General features: G+C 35.3%; 2 protein-coding genes across 3 annotated transcripts in view; one reads left to right on the top strand and one right to left on the bottom strand.

Annotated features, from left to right (window-relative positions):
- Positions 1–8784, bottom strand: part of trappc9 (trafficking protein particle complex subunit 9) — a 213673-nt gene extending 204889 nt beyond the window's left edge. For both annotated transcript variants that reach the window (XM_089122730.1, XM_089122731.1), the window contains exons 1-4: positions 8696–8784; positions 6677–7277; positions 3488–3633; positions 2081–2206 (exon numbers count right to left, since the gene is read on the bottom strand). In XM_089122730.1, coding sequence (XP_088978856.1) covers positions 2081–2206; positions 3488–3633; positions 6677–7260 — 856 coding nt within the window. In that variant the 5' untranslated portion in view covers positions 7261–7277; positions 8696–8784. The remainder of the gene's footprint in view (positions 1–2080; positions 2207–3487; positions 3634–6676; positions 7278–8695) is intronic.
- A 440-nt stretch (positions 8785–9224) lies between these two features.
- Positions 9225–16466, top strand: rragcb (Ras-related GTP binding Cb). Its single transcript, XM_039678869.2, has 7 exons — positions 9225–9596; positions 10747–10950; positions 11070–11269; positions 12209–12323; positions 12482–12624; positions 12851–12999; positions 14716–16466. The coding sequence occupies exons 1-7, from the start codon at positions 9411–9413 to the stop codon at positions 14892–14894; spliced, it is 1176 nt and encodes a 391-aa protein (XP_039534803.1). The 5' UTR covers positions 9225–9410; the 3' UTR covers positions 14895–16466.
- The last annotated feature ends 332 nt before the right edge of the window (positions 16467–16798 follow it).

Here is a 16798-nt window from a genome sequence, read left to right as displayed (position 1 = left end):
GCCGTCAGTTCAACGGCGGCGACATGCAGGATTGGGTGGTGGACTTTATAACAGCTGTTAACAGACATTAAGGAAGCATGCAAGCTTAAATATGATTCATTCTCTTAGTTTTGAATACGTTATCAAAGCCTTAAAAAAATGTCATTGGACACTTAAGCCACAACCAAATGGCATCTGTACAAATCAACAGCTTTTCTCTTCATTTTGAACGGCATCTATCACAAATGTGAAATGTCACTTATTTTTGTCAAATGTTTTACTTGGAAAATGTATATTTCTTTCAAATAAATGTCATTTGGTTTGACAGATTGTACGTTCACTTTAACTGTGGCTTGAGTGTGCAAATACAAGACATAAATCTGTAGAGCAAACCTCACCACAGTGGATTAATTAGCAAATGAAACGTGTGAATGAATGATACACCTGTTAATGACTTCAAATTTAAATATTATGTTATGGTGTTTTTAGGATTATGTACTGTTTATGTTAATACATGAAAATGAATGTGGAAATAAAGAAACTCAGAACGAAGGAAATTCGGGAGAGGAAATTCGGGAAAGAAAAAAAAATCAGGAAAAGAAAAATCAAGAAAAGAAAGGAAATTCGGGAAAGGAACTTCAAGAAAGGAAATTCAGGAAAGGAACTTCAGGAAAGGAAATTCAGGAAAGGAAATTCAGGAAAGGAAAGGAAATTCGGGAAAGGTACTTCAAGAAAGGAAATTCAGGAAAGGAACTTCAGGAGAGGAAAGGAAATTCGGGAAAGGAAATTTAGGAGAGGAAATTAGGCAAAAGAAATGTGGGAAAGGAAATTCAGGAGAGGATATTCAGGAAATTCAGGAAAGGAAATTAGGGAAAAGAAATGTGGGAAAGGAAATTCAGGAGAGGAAATTCAGGAAAGGAAAGGAAATTCGGGAAAGGAAATTAAATTCAGGAAATGAAATTCAGGAAAGGAAAGGAAATTCGGGAAAGGAAATTTGGGAAAGGGAAATTCAGGAAAGGAAATCCAGGAAAGGAAATGAAATCCAGGAAATCCAGGAAATCCAGGAAACCCAGGAAACCAGGAAAGGAAAGGAAAGGACAGCACAGCACATTTGTCTTGTGTTTTGCTCTAGAACACTCTCTCGCTCAAAGTCAAACTTTATCAAAGTCAAACTTTATTAAGATCCCTATTGGGCAATTTGGTTGCAGCACAGATATACAGACACAAACTGACACATACAGTACACATACAGTATTTAAAAACACAGAATAAAAAATAATAAATAAAAACCTCAATAAATACCTTTAAGAATTATTTAGAAGTCTAATTGCACTCGGAACAAAAGAGAATTTGTATCTATTGTTTTTAGTTTTTGGTAATCTGTAACGACGACCCGATGGCAGCATGGAGAACTCTGGATATAAGAAGTGTTCTCTGTCTGAAATCACAGAGTGGGCTCGACTCAAAACGTTTCTATTAAACACACCTGACAATCCTCTTTGCTCTTTACCTATGATCTTCCCACTGTTTTTGACTAATTTATTTAGTGAGTTTTTGTATTTGACAACAGACGCTCCTGTTCTAGACTCAGGTTTCCCTCACGGATGAGGATGAGCATTAATAATGACTGTCTCTGGTTTAGACTAAGCACTTCTGCTGCTTTCAGCGAAGAAAAGTGTGACTATTCACTCCAGATGATGTTTTATTAGAGACAAACATCAAACCAAGAGCAGTAAATAACATCTGAGACACACACGACACATCCAACCTCATTCACTTACAACCTTATCCACACACATCACATCATTCATGATGGATATAAAAACATATTGAGTTTCCATAGGAGGCCCTTGCTTTTCTTCCTTAAATACATGACTGTGCGAAGAAGAAAAGTTTTGCAAATCACACATCTATCATTATGAATGAATCAAAGCAAAGAAATGCAAAAGGTCTTCAATATTATCCTCCATAATTAAATATGACTCGAGAATCTCTCAAGCAACCAAAATGAAAATATGAAGAACAAAATCATGGATCATCTTGATATGTTTAGTTTAGTAGGATAAAAAGGGACGCTATAGATGTGTCTGACCGCACTGACCAGGTCTGTGTCTCTTCCCAGCGTCGGCAGCAGAGGAGACGCCAGGTTTACGGTCTCCGCTCTTCCCTGCAGTGCCTCCTGGGTAATGGAAGATGACAGACGCAGAACACAGTCCCTCCAAAGCAGCTGAGGAACAAAACAGAAACCATTTCACTGTTCTCATTCATCACTGGAGAGAGGTCTTTGGGAAAGCAAAGACTGAGAAGGTCACAGCTGCTGGAGAAAGCGATGAAAGTGCCTGGGTTTACTTTCTTAGCTGGGCATCATGAGTTTAAAGATTGGATATAACTTTGCTCAGGCAAGTGTACACGAGGTAATAGTTACATAATACAAGTAAAATACCTGTACTATTAGTCTTCTAAGAGCCAAGATGTTGTAATACAGGTTTCTCATGCCATTCTTACATTTAAGTAAATGGCCTCCTTTAGATATTTGAGACAGGGTTATTATAGTTAACTAAAATTATTTGAAAAAACATATATACAAATTTATATATAGTATATTAGTATTACCAGTATTACAGGAATTTCTTAGGTGATTTTTAACATGCATTAAACTTTTAGCATGCATTTTTAGGTGATTTTTAACATGCATTTAACATGTAATGCAAAATTTAAAGATATATGTATGTATATCTTTTTACCTATTAATATATGAACTATATAGTAATAGTAAAGAAATTACTAAAACTTTCTAAAATAAAAATAAAAACAGAACATATAAAAATTCAACCATTCAAAATACTAACATTTATCTAAAATAGGATTTTAATGATACTAAAATAATGATTTAGGGTGATTAAGGGTGTGTTTACACACTTGGTTCTTACTAAATGTAAAGAAAACATTACATTTAGTCCTTGTTCGCTTAGCGTTCACACTGTCATTTTTAACATTGAATCTAAATATACAAAAAAAACAAAAAAGCAAAAATATACAGCTTTTATGACGTATATTTTGTGGCATACTTTGCAACAGAACTTACCAAACATTAAAAACAGTGCTGTGTGTTGGGCTAAAGGGGCTTGTTGTACAGTATGTGCATATATATTATATTTTTTACCAGCTAAGAACTCACGAAAAGCTTAGAAAGTATGTAAAGGAGTCAAAACAGCACCAGGCACTCCCCTGTTACCGTTACACACAAACGAAGATCTGGACCATGGTTCTGATGCCTGAACCGAGCTGTGATGGGAAACGTAACGCCTATGACGCGAAGAGCATTCTGTCCTTTTTACGGTTATGACATCACATCCTGTTTTTGGTTTATTGGTCCATGTTGCGTACATATTTCAGATATATCATAAATCCCCCTTTGGGTTCACTTGTTTGGTGCGCACCAGGGTTCACACTCATTCAACTGAACCGCTTTAACAGAGCAATCGCCCTTTTCAATCATTCATCTTACCTCCCAGCCACAGGAAGTCATTGACAGAGCGCAGCAGCTCCACGGCCATGTGATAATGCACCAGGGCGTCCTGCAGCATCCCGGCCTGCAGACACAGATCTCCCACGTGCTTCCTCGTGCGCCCCTGACAGCGCTTCTTATAGTGCCTGAGGAAGAGCAGTCAGATAAACTCTCAGCGTTTACACACACGGCTCAGTTCTTCATCAACGCTCGCAGCCAAGTGCAGGTGACGTCAGCCATGTTTCATTCAAGATCTTTATTCAGCGGTGGATCGATGCCGCCTCATTTGGCTCGCCTTATACGGAGCACAAATATGCTGATGTGGTTTTGCATTAAGCTTTGTCTTCTGTCTTTGCCCAGGATTTACAGACAGAGAGGGAAGCTGGAGGTGGAGAGATGGATGCAGAGGGAAGGTGATGCAAAGGCAAAACACTGGGGATTTCAGCAACTTGAAGGAACTAAAAAATAAATCAAGGATTTATAAACATGAGGAGGTAAAACTGTGGTGGAGGGACCCCTGTAGATAGTGTGCAAGAGGGTCAAGTGTTATTCAAGAGAGAAGTAGACAGAAGAGAAACGCATTTTTTAAGACTTTCATAAATATTTAGTTTTACATATCGGGATGACGCATCAGTGACCATATAATAACATTATGATCAGCAACAGTCTGATTAAGCCAATGTTGGAATATTTTTATTTATTTATTTTTTTTCCCCGATTCAACCAGCATATGACTGATTACAAAACTGTTGACTAAATCTTTCAATATTTCAATACCAGGTTGGAACTCTAGTGGGAATGCAAGATTATTATTTTATTAATGATCAATTAGCCTAAACTTCACACAGCAAAACAGTTATAGACATTATTACTTATATGTAGGAGTATAATACAAGTTGCAATGCTTATTTACAATGCATTATATTATATTATATTATATTATATTATATTATATTATATTATATTATATTATATTATATTATATTATATTATATTATATTATATTATATTATATTATATTATATTATACAATGAATCCCTAATAATGATAAATCACATCTGAAGTTAGTATTAATGTAATATTCATTAGTATAAATAAAAATATATTTTATATAATATAATATATAAATATAATAATATAATAATTATAAATATAAATATATAATTATAAATATAATAATTTATAATAATTTATATAATATAATAAACATTTAAATATAATAATTATAATTATTATTAATATCATTGCTTTACATTACTTAAAATAATATTTATAAACACATTATGTATATTAAATTATATGATAGTATATTATCCAGAATGTCTATATCCATGAATCCCTAATATTGATTAAAAAATACATAAAATTATTAATTAAATATTTAGTATTATGCATTAAACACATTATGTATATTAAATTATATGATAGTATATTATCCAGAATGTCTATATCCATGAATCCCTAATATTGATTAAAAAATACATAAAATTATTAATTAAATATTTAGTATTATATGCATTAAACATACAAATATATTCAAAAATAATATTAATAATTAATAATAACATTAATATTATTCACTTAATTAAAATCATCTTTATAAAGAATCTATATGTATAATCTACATTTAACTGCAGATCAAGAACCTCCATCCTACGATGGAGCAAACACAAGTAAACTCGACTCGAAATGGATGCCATGTTAGAATTCATGCTGCGACCGTAGATGAGATGAGCACAAAGCTTTGCGTGCAATCACTCATGAATTACTGAATGACATCCATGAACTTCTGCCGTTAAGAGAGAGGTGGTATACTTGATCAAACACTTGACCCTGTCAGGCACCAGGACCCCGAGAATCTTGCCCATATTTCACCTTTAAACAATCGACTCAAAGATGAAAAATATTACACGCTGCTCAAAGCTCTTTTTTCCGTTCCTGCACATTTCCGTCACAAAAATGAGTTTGACCTTTCTACTCTAAACTGAGACTCAAGAGAATCGAGGTCCAAGCAGTGTGTCACTGAAGGGAAGAGGAAGAGGAGGATCAGGTAAGAATGAACTAAAGCAGGAGAACGAACTACCGGCTCACCTTTTCACACCCCATAATAAACTCACAGGACAGTATGAAAGAAAAGAAGAAAGACAAATAAAACAAGGCAAAACAAGAGAAGGGTAGAAAAAAAAAACAACCATGAAAAAAAAAAGGCAAAACTCATGAAACAGGAGAGAAGATCATGCACGGTTGACATACAGGCAAAACCATCATATTGTGGGACTTGGGGGAATAGTATTTAGCATTGTGAAATTCAGTCTAAATTTAGGATGATTTACACACCAAAGTTTTTTTTTGTTATTTTTTTATCTCTTCATTCCAAAAACGGCAAGTATAAACAACATTAATGGCGATTAGAGATCCTTCAATAAGTTATTTTCGTTGTTTTGGATACTAATTGATAAACGGACGATGTTACATTTTTTTTACTATTTTGTCTAAATAAGTTTAACAGGAATTTGAAGGATCAGCAGGCGGTTCCTTGGTTATAAATAAAAGCTTATAAAAGCTAATAATTAATTATTATAAAAATGTCAAAATCAATTCAAAATAAAACACTTAACACAATGTTTAAATATAAAAAAATAAATGTGTGTGAGAGTGTGTGATTATTTTTAAATATATTAAATATATAAAACCATCAACAGAGAACTGTGAATATGTATATGAGTTCATAAATTATTACAATATTAACTTAAAATACTTTGCGGTATACATTTTAGGCCAAATGGGTTCAGCTGACAAAAAGGTTTGGGAAACCATAGTCAAAATAATTATGATAAATAACCAGTTAATATAAATACTACAAATAAATGAAGGCATCATAACAATATAATGTACGGTCCTAAAAATGTGTGTATATATATATATATATATATAACTGATATGGTTCTTTTACAGTATACGGTCCATCTCTAATAATCTAATAGTGATGCTTGCATTCGAGAAATAATACATGATTTGAGGTAATTAATAAAGTAATTGAAGTTTCGTCAGCCACCCACAATATGGTTTGACTATTATGTTGGTCATCAACAATAAAAAAAAAAATTAATTTCTCGGCAGTTTATCATTTGAACTGAACTTCTCAGTAATTTATCAATTGAATGTACATTCCCAGAACCCAAACTCACCTGCTGTCTGTGTCCAACCCCACAAAGTCCTTCTTCTCGAACGGCACACACAGCAGTGTTATCTTATCGCCGGATTTATCGGTTGCCCTGTCCAGCCTTTTGGACTCCAGGACGATAAATATGGACTCGATGAAATCCTCCACCCTCTTCTCCACATCCGGACAGTCATCATAGCTGGGGTAGAAGGCCACATCCGTGCGCTGCTGTTCCGCCAGCTCCCCCTGCAGCCCGAACACCAGCAGCCGCGAGTCGTACAGCGTGGAGCCGAACACCTCCTTCTGCCCGTGGAAACGGTCTGACGTCTGGGGCCACTCTTTGGCCGCGGTGCAGCTGGTGACAGAGATGAGACCCACCACTTTGCGGTGGGTCTGAAAGTCGCCCCATTCGTTGTTCTCAGGGGGGTAATGGTGCCGGTATCGGATGAAAAGGACGCGCTGGGAGTCTCGAATGCTGACCTGACTCACGCTGACGATCCGCTTGTAGATGCGGAAGAACTGGTCCTCTGGGACGATCCCCACGGGCTGGACCACCACCAGAACTGTCTGATGGTCCTCAGCACACTGCATGTAGTCTGGGACACTCATGTCTGCATACAGGGAATCTAGAGAAGGAAAACAATCCACAAAACCATATTCTTTTACTACCGCAAGTTTCAAAAGACTTCTAAAATATCTAGTCTTCTGCAGGTCTATATATATATATATATATATATATATATGTACATATATACTGCCGTTCAAAAGTTTGGGATCTGAAAGATTTTTTATGTTTTCAAAATAAATATTTTCTGCTCACCAGGGATGCATTTATTTAACAAATAATAGAAAAACTGCAATATTGTGAAATATTATTACAATAAAAAAAATATGTTTTATATTTGAATATATTTATTTAAAAAAAAAAATCAAATTTATTCCTGTGATGCAAAGCTGAATTTCCAGCATCATTACTCCAGTCTCACGTGATCCTTCAGAAATCACTCTAATATGATGATTCGATACTAAAGAAACATTATTTATTATTATCAATATTGAAAACAGTTACAAAAAAACTGTTTTTTTTTGTAGTGTACAAAAAAATGCAGGATTCTTTGATGAATAGAGAGTTCAAAAGAACAACATTTATCGGAAATAAAAAGCTTTTGTAACATTATACACTCCCGTTAAAATAAATGAAAGAAATTAATAATGTTATTTAGCAAAAGTGACAGTAACGAAAATTAATCAAATAAATGCAACCTTGGTAAGCATAAGAGAGCATTTTCTAAAACATTAAAAAACTTAATGATCCCAAACATTTGAACGGCAGTGTATGTGTGTGTGTGTGTGTGTGTGTATAATATATAGTATACACACACACACCTATATGTAGCTATATTAAATAATAATAATAATAATACTCTGATTTTAACTGAAAACTCTCCAATAAAAACTACATCTGTAAAAGTAACTAAAGCCAGGAGATGAGCATAATAGCTTAGTGGAATGACTGACAGTTCACAAACTCTAATTATTCATCAATTTTCCTCACTTGAAATTAACTGAAACGAATTACCTCCAGGTTCACATTTGACAGAAATTACTGTGTAATCTTCATTTAAAACACTTGACACAACTAAGGACCTACTGAAGTAAGTTGAGTACATATAGCCTACATGAAAACATTATTGTCAAAATATGAAAGATATAAACAGCCAGCAGGACAAACAGCAAAATGTTTCAGTCTCGAATTAAACCTTATTGAGTTCCTAATTGAATTCAATTTGTTTTATGAAACAATCATAGGTTGTTATTCATTCAAAACGATATATTTTGCAACATATTTGTTTATTTTTGTGTTTTCAAAGGCGTGTTTGAATGAAACCTCTTCAAATTCACCAGCAGATATCAATGTGACAACAGCGCAATACAGTAGGCTATAAACCCCAAAATATAAGTGTAAGATTTGTTCCAAAATAATGCCGACAGAATAATCATACGAGTTTAAAATACGTGTGTGTAAACGCTTGTTTTTACTCACAAACGCTCTTCCTGTCAACACTGCTGCTGCTTCTTCTGCGACTGTCTTGTCTGTGAGAGAGGCGTGTGACTCATACTCGTGTATATAAGCGCCCCCTGTTGGATGAGCTCCAACATTCATTCATATAATATAATATAATATAATATAATATAATATAATATAATATAATATAATATAATATAATATAATATAATATAATATAATATAATATAATATAATATGTTTACGTATAAATACGTATAAATACGTAAAAAGGCAGTTTTGCAGAAATGTTCTTAAATATAAATATAAAAAACGAGGGAAAGATCTATGGACTTGCAAATATTTTATTTTATTATCCTAGTGTATTAATATAATAAATATAAACATCATTTCTGTAAATTTAGAGTAAAATTGTGAACCTCTCTTTCACATAATTACATTTTGGAAACATGGGATGATCAACCGTTGAGAGTCCGCTCCACTCAGAGGCTGCTCACGCGTCAGACCTTTCCGCTCGCCTGCAGGCGTTCTTGCTCTGCGCCTGTCATATGATCAGCTTCCCGTTTGTTTGTGTTCATGCAGCAAGCTAACCGCTTCCCACTATGAAACCTCCTCATCTGTATCCAAACTAAACATTTAATCCACACCGACCCCACCTCAATCACTCAAACAGATCCTAGGAAGTCAACATAGACAGATCAAAGGGATTTAAAGCTTAAAATATAGATTTATAATGTCGATGGAGTACGAAGAGCAGCTAGCCGGAAGCCTGGTGGACTCTTTCCCCAAAGATTTCGGCTACGGCGTGGAAAACATGGACATGATGCAGGAGAACATGGAAAATTCTCCCTCTGCAGACAATAAACCCAGAATCCTGCTGATGGGACTGAGGAGAAGCGGGAAGTCCTCCATCCAGAAGGTCAGATCCCATATGGACACAGCACTGCACTAACTAAAAAAGTACTATGGTAATGCCCTGGTTTTGGACAATAACACGATGACAATACCATGGTGTTCTTTGAAGTACATTACAATATAAAATTTATATAATTTCTTACAAAAACGTACGTTAACGTATTGTGGCAGTTCCAGTTTCCACATCAGATGGTAACGTTAATACTTTTGTACTTTGATGAGAATACCATGGTAAAGGTTCATAGTGCCTTATTTCTAAACTTACCATGGTATTCTTGGAAGTTACTTGGAGTACAACGGTATATTTCAATATCAATAATATTACCATAATCATCCATGTACCCTTTTACCCTCCTCACTGTACTTGATTATAAGGCCAGTATGTTTTTTTATGTCAGCATTACGTGTAAGTAAGTTTGTGAGAGCTATTTTTGTTCAATTTTGAAGTATTTGTTATTTATTATTATTAATAATAATTTAGTTATTTATTATTTATATATTTATTTTTCTAATACAGAAGAGACATTATTTCTATCATTATTTTTGAAACCTGTCATAATAAAACATGTTGGGTAACCTCTGAGAAGCCTATCTAAATTTGTGTCATGTAATATAACAATTTTCTATCCATACAGAAGAGGCATAGCCTTCACTTAAAAAAAAAAAAAAAAAAAAAACTTTTGCTGATATTTATTTACTCACCCCCATGTCATCCAAGATATTCATGTCTTTCTTTCTTCAGTTGAAAAGAAATGAAGGTTTTTGATGAAAACATTCCAGGATTTTTCATATAATGGACTTCAATGGGAACCAAATGGTTCAAGGTCCAAAAGACACTTTCAGTACAAACTGCAAACTGTTCAAAGGGCTTTAAATGATTCCAGACTATGAATAAATGCTTTGCAAATGTTGTATGTAAAACTATGCTTGCAAAATAATATTTCCTTTTATTATTAAGTAACATTTAATACTGCTTAAAATCTCTTGCCTCTGAAACGCATTTTCTGTGTTAGGAGGAACGAGCATTTTTGTCATTTGTGTATATTTAAGATGGTTTCATCATTTCTGTGTGAAATATTGACAATATCAGAATCAGATTTGTTTTTTAACCAATATGTCCATATTGAGCTATGGCTTGATGTTTTGAATCTCAGGTGGTGTTTCATAAGATGTCTCCAAATGAGACGCTGTTCCTGGAGAGCACTAACAAGATCTACAAGGACGACATCTCGGGCAGTTCCTTCGTGAACTTTCACATATGGGACTTTCCAGGGCAGGTGGACTTTTTCGACCCGACCTTCGATTATGAGATGATTTTCAGGGGCACCGGCGCGCTGATCTTCGTCATCGATGCTCAGGTAACCCGACACCAGCAAAATATGAGATTGTCATTCAAGCTGCTTGCTTTAATTTTTCCTTGTTCAATTCCTGGCTGTCATTAACATGATGTATGGATGTGTTTCTACTCTCTCTGTAGGATGACTATGTTGAAGCATTAGGGCGGCTACATCTCACTGTGTCGCGGGCATTCAGGGTGAACCCGGAGATCAATTTTGAGGTGTTTATACATAAGGTGGACGGGTTATCAGACGATCATAAGATAGAGACGCAGAGAGACATTCATCAGAGAGCTAATGATGATCTAGCTGACGCCAGTCTGGAAAAGCTTCACCTCAGGTTGGTTGTCCTGATGTACTGATCAAATCAGCCTTGATACAGTCTAATGACAGATACCGAGTGTTTGATAGGATTATGTTGTGCTTTTAGACAGGCTACTGAGATATCCCATCAAGTAATGCATCAGAGATTGTGTAATTAATAGTGTTGATTTTGTTAAATAATGGTAACACTTTATTTGACAGTGTTATTGTTGTAGTTACTATAGTAATAACTATAAATTATGCATAATTGCATGCAATAAACCAAATCAAACTCTGATCCTAATCCTATAGTAAGTACATGTAGTTTAGTAATAATGCTTAGTACTTAAATGCATAAGTACAGTGTAGAAAGGCACCTTAAAATAAAGTGCAACCCTTAAAATTTGTTTTTGCGAATTAAAATAAATCTTAGATAAAAAGAAAAAACTGTAATAGTGTACAAAAAAATTCTCAAATATCACGATTATAGCATGATTCTGGATAAAATGAAAATCACATTTGTTTTTTGTTTAAAATAGAGATCATGATTCTGAACCGATTCTGTGTTATTTTTCAGTTTCTGACTAAATTATATTTGCTGCAGTCTATTTAAAAATATTGAATTAATTTGAATAATAAAAAAATAAAAACTTGGATTCAATGATGAATCAGCATTTTTGAACGAATCTCTCGAAGGATCGATTCAATGACAAATTATTTTTTTATTAGTCACTTGTTGCCACCTAGTAAGTGTGTAATTCATACGATCTTTATTTGAAGTGTCACGTCACTTTATGTTCATCTTTATACTTTTAAGTGTTTTTTAAAACCATAAATTCAATATAATATTTACTCTCACTGTTAAGCAAATTGCTTAAATTCATCCCCTTTTTGAACCTCAATTCCTGACATTCTGAATGTCATTTTTGCATTATGAATTAATATGTTAGCGATATTTCTCTTTGTTTGTTTTCAGTTTCTATCTGACCAGCATCTATGATCACTCCATATTTGAGGCCTTCAGTAAAGTGGTCCAGAAACTCATCCCTCAACTTCCCACGCTGGAAAACCTCCTCAACATATTCATCTCTGTATGTACACAGCTGCTTTCCTCATAATGAATGCTTCCAGTATAGTCTAGATAAAACGTCTCTGCTCTAAATGCTTTTATTGGTGTTTATCGATGCACATAAGAGACGCATAACAGAAGTGATAAGTGTATATTTGTAAATGTGTCATTCCCTCTCAGAATTCTGGGATTGAGAAAGCGTTCCTGTTCGACGTGGTCAGTAAGATCTACATCGCCACGGACAGCTCTCCGGTGGACATGCAGTCGTACGAGCTCTGCTGTGACATGATCGATGTCGTCATTGACGTCTCGTGTATTTATGGGTGAGAATCTGTGAACGTTACACCGCATTAAACGGATAAATATGTCCATCCTGAAGACCGTGAGATGTATTTGTCTTCACTACACTGCAATGATCTATAAAAATACACACAAGCATTCAAAAGTTTTGGGACGGTATGATGTTTTTAATGTTTAAGAAAAGTGTAAGATATAAGATGATTGTAATATATTGTATCCTTTTGTTTTGTCCATTTGTTGATTGTATAGTCTAAAAGACGACGGTAACGGTAACGCTTATGATAAAGAGTCTCTGGCCATTATAAAGTTGAACAACACCACAGTGCTTTACCTGAAGGAGGTCACCAAGTTCCTGGCTCTGGTCTGCATCCTGAGAGAGGAGAGCTTTGAGAGGAAAGGTACAGACCCGACCGCTCATTCGAGAGCATCAGACTTGTGTGAAGTTAAAGAGTCTTTCAGACTGCGGGTCATTTATTTGATTGACTTTACTTTACTTTCACGTCCTAAATAAAGCAGGTAATGGACAAAAAAATGAGACCTTGCGTTCGCTCGTGAAATGTTTTCGTTCCTGTGAGAAACTTTGCGATCGTTATTGAGTTCTTTGCGAAGAGGGGGGGGGGTGCAAATATTTCTGCAGTGGAACACAAAAGTTTTGCAAGCGAACGTAAAGTTTTTTAGAGGAACACAAAAGTTTTCTCATGGGAAAGCAGATGTTTTGCGAGCGAAGACATTTTTTTTGGCGGGGGGGGGAGTTTGGTGGGTGCAAAAGTTTTGCGATTGATTGTAAAGTCTCTTGAGGAACGAAAAAGTTTTGCAAGCGAAAGCAAAGTTTCTCAGAGAAACGTGATTGTTTTGCGAGTAAACGTAACATTTTTTGGGGGAACGCAAAAGTTTTCTCAGGGGAACGCAAATGTTTTGCGAACGAACGTAAAGTCTCTGAGAGAAACGTGAATGTTTTCCGGTTAACCGGAAAGTTTCTTGGGGGAACAAATTTTTCTCATGGGAAAGCAGATGTTTTGCAAGCTAACAAATTTTTTGGGGGGTAACGCAAAAGTTTTGAGATTAAATGTAAAGTCTTTTGGCGAATACAAATGTTTTGCAAGCGAAAGCAAACTTTCTTACAGGAACGCAAAATTTTGCAAACAAACGTGAAGTTTCTTGGGGAACGCAAATGTTTTTCAAGAGAAAGCAAAGTTTCTCAGTGCCACGTGATTGTTTTGCGAGTAAACGTAATGTTTCTTGGGCGAACTCAAAAGTTTTCTCGGGGGAACGCAAAAGTTTTGCGAGCTAACGTAAAATATCTTGGGAATGCAAAAGTTTTGCGAACGAAAGCAAAGTTTCTGAGAGATGCGTAAATGTTTTGTGAATAAACTTAAAGTTTCTTGGAGGAACACAAAAGTTTTCTCAAGGGAAAGCAGATGTTTTGCGAGCGAACAAAAATGTTTTGGGGGAACGCAAATGTTTTGCAAGCGAAAGGAAACTTTCTCATAGGAACGTGATTGTTTTGCGAGTAAACGTAAAGTTTTTGGGGGGAATGCAAAAGTTTTCTCAGGGGAACGCATATGCTTTGCGAGCAAACAGAAATGTTTTGCCTGCATACGTAATGTTTCTTGGGTGAACGCAAACATTTTTTCGGGGGAACGCAAAAGTTTTGCGAACGAAAGCAAAGTTTCTTAGAGAAATGTGAATGTTTTGCGAATAAACTTAAAGTTTCTTGGGGGAACGCAAAAGTTTTCTCATGGGAAAGCAGAGGTTTTGCGAGCAAACAAAAATGTTTTGGGGGAACGCAAATGTTTTGCGATTGAACCTAAAGTCTCTTGGGGAACGCAAAAGTTTTGCAAGCGAAAGCAAACTTTCTCATAGGGACGTGATTGTTTTGTGAGTAAATGTAAAGTTTTTGGGGGGAATGCAAAAGTTTGCTCAGGGGAACGCAGATGTTTTGCAAGTAAACGTAAAATGTCTTGGGTGAACACAGAAGTTTTTTGGGTAACGCAGAAGTTTTGCAAACGAAAGCAAAGTTTCTTACATTGTTTCTTACATAAAGATGTCTCTGCATATTAAATTCTGTAGTGTGTTAATATGCGATACATATCTCATGCCTCTGTCTTCCGCAGGTTTGATAGACTACAACTTCCACTGCTTTCGAAAGGCCATCCACGAGGTATTCGAGGTGAGCAGCTCCACCCAGAGGACGGGAGTGGCGGTGCAGTCCAGCCCCCCCAGCAGCAGCGGTAACGGCCTGTCCCGGCTCAAATCAGCAGCGCTCAACGGTACACCTAGGAGCCTGGTTTAACCTAGGACACACGGACCTCTGAGAACACAGGCCTTCACACTAGTGCGCTGAACATGCGCTAAGGTACACGTGAGATTACTGGAGCGTTTCTCTAGCTATACCTGCAGTTCCAGGACCTGAGAGACACAACAGGACACTCATAAAGGAGAGACTACATTGCTGCTTTTTATGATATTTTGGTGTGTGTGTGAGAGAGAGAGAAAGAGAGAGAGAATGTGTGCAAACACAACATTAGCTGTTGTAATAGAAGGGAAATGGAAAACTTTAGTTTAGCCAACAGAATGAGACGCAATGAAATGGTGTTACACTGAGCAAATCTAGACTCAAAACTAGTGAGCTGCCTATAATTTTTTAAATCCTTATGTGTTTAAGGTGGCTAAAAGTGCTGTCTAGGTGTGGCAATCCACTTTTCAGTGGTTTGCGTGTGAATCTCAAACATGTTCAAGTGATATTTCACCAAAAAATCTAAATGAGAAAATTGCTTATGTAAAATTTAGCCGGTTTGTAGCTGCATTAAAATGTTTACATTGTTTTTAACGAATAACACATTTTACCCAAATTCTCATAATTGCTGAAAGGTAACTTTTTTTTGTAATTCTCAGTTTTTCATTACTTTAATGCAGTATTTTTATTATAATAAATACTGTATTATATAAATCAGTATAAATGTTGTACGATACATTTATTTGCCATTCAAAATAATATATTTTTCACATTTTTAATGAGAATATAGTTGTTTTTTACAGTATTAAGAATTTGGTTAAAATGGTGCTTTCATCAAAATATTGTCACAATGTAACGACTAGATTAGAAATAGGCTTCATTTTCTTTAAGCAATATCTTTCCTATTTCATTCTTTTGATTTGGGGTGAAAAATGACCTGGACATGTTAGATTCACCCATGAAACAGATCTGTTAATGCAGTTTCACTCCCTTTTGTAGCAAAATTCCCAGACCTTTAAGATTGCGGTTGTTAATATTGGCCAGTCCTGTGATTGTGTTGGCTGTCGCTGTTATTTACTCCTGACCTACACAAAGGGAAAGACGTTTTCGAACGTCATCATGTTTCTGTGAACCTACAGCAAAATGAATCACATACAGAGACTTGTATAAGCATCTGCCCAGACCAACAGGAAGAGTGTGTTTTGCCATTAAACGGTTTTTCCACAGTTGTGATATACTGAGAGATATGTGGGGAATAATAATGCTCAAGTTTGTTGAATATGAGATAAAGGTATTATGTTTTCAAATGACAAGTCCCAGGGTCCAAAATAACCCTTTTTTACATGATTCATTGTTTTAGTCATGTTCAAAAATTCCCCTTTCTTGAATTGATATAATGTGGGCTGTGTGTGTCTATGTAAATGTGTACAAGAAACTCACTGCTGAATGTGATTGTAGAATGAGTGTATGTTATTTTTTTTTCTAATAAAGTGTAAAAGAATAAGATATTAATTTTGTGATTGAATTATAAAGATTATTACTTGTAAAATATCAGGAAAATGATATTTGTTTACTTATGGTATATTTTGTCTCAGAGCACGCTGATAAATTAAAGCTATATTCATTTGAGCCCTGGTCTGAGTCGTGTGTGTGTGGGTGTGTGTCACCTCTAGATGTCGCTGTCCGTTGAATTCAACGAATTGAAACGAATAAGTGAAACTAATTTGAATATAATTCTGAGGGAAAACAACAGTAGATAATGAATTTAGAGGCAATACTGTTTGTTTTTAATACATTAATTTAATTTTTGTTAATGTAGAACTAAACTTTTGTGAACTCGTTAACAAAATGTATTGTCCATGAGTAAAATGTCTAAGTGGCGAGTGTGTGGGGTTTTCCGTAAAGTTATTACATTTCAGAAAGACATTCCATGTTGCCATGTTGGACAGGCTGAAGAATCA

This window comes from Pimephales promelas, chromosome 18 (genome assembly GCF_988280905.1).
Source record: "Pimephales promelas chromosome 18, fPimPro1.hap1.1, whole genome shotgun sequence".
In the NCBI taxonomy this organism is placed as follows: Eukaryota; Metazoa; Chordata; class Actinopteri; order Cypriniformes; family Leuciscidae; genus Pimephales; species Pimephales promelas.
This window is presented reverse-complemented; position numbering and strand designations above follow the sequence as displayed.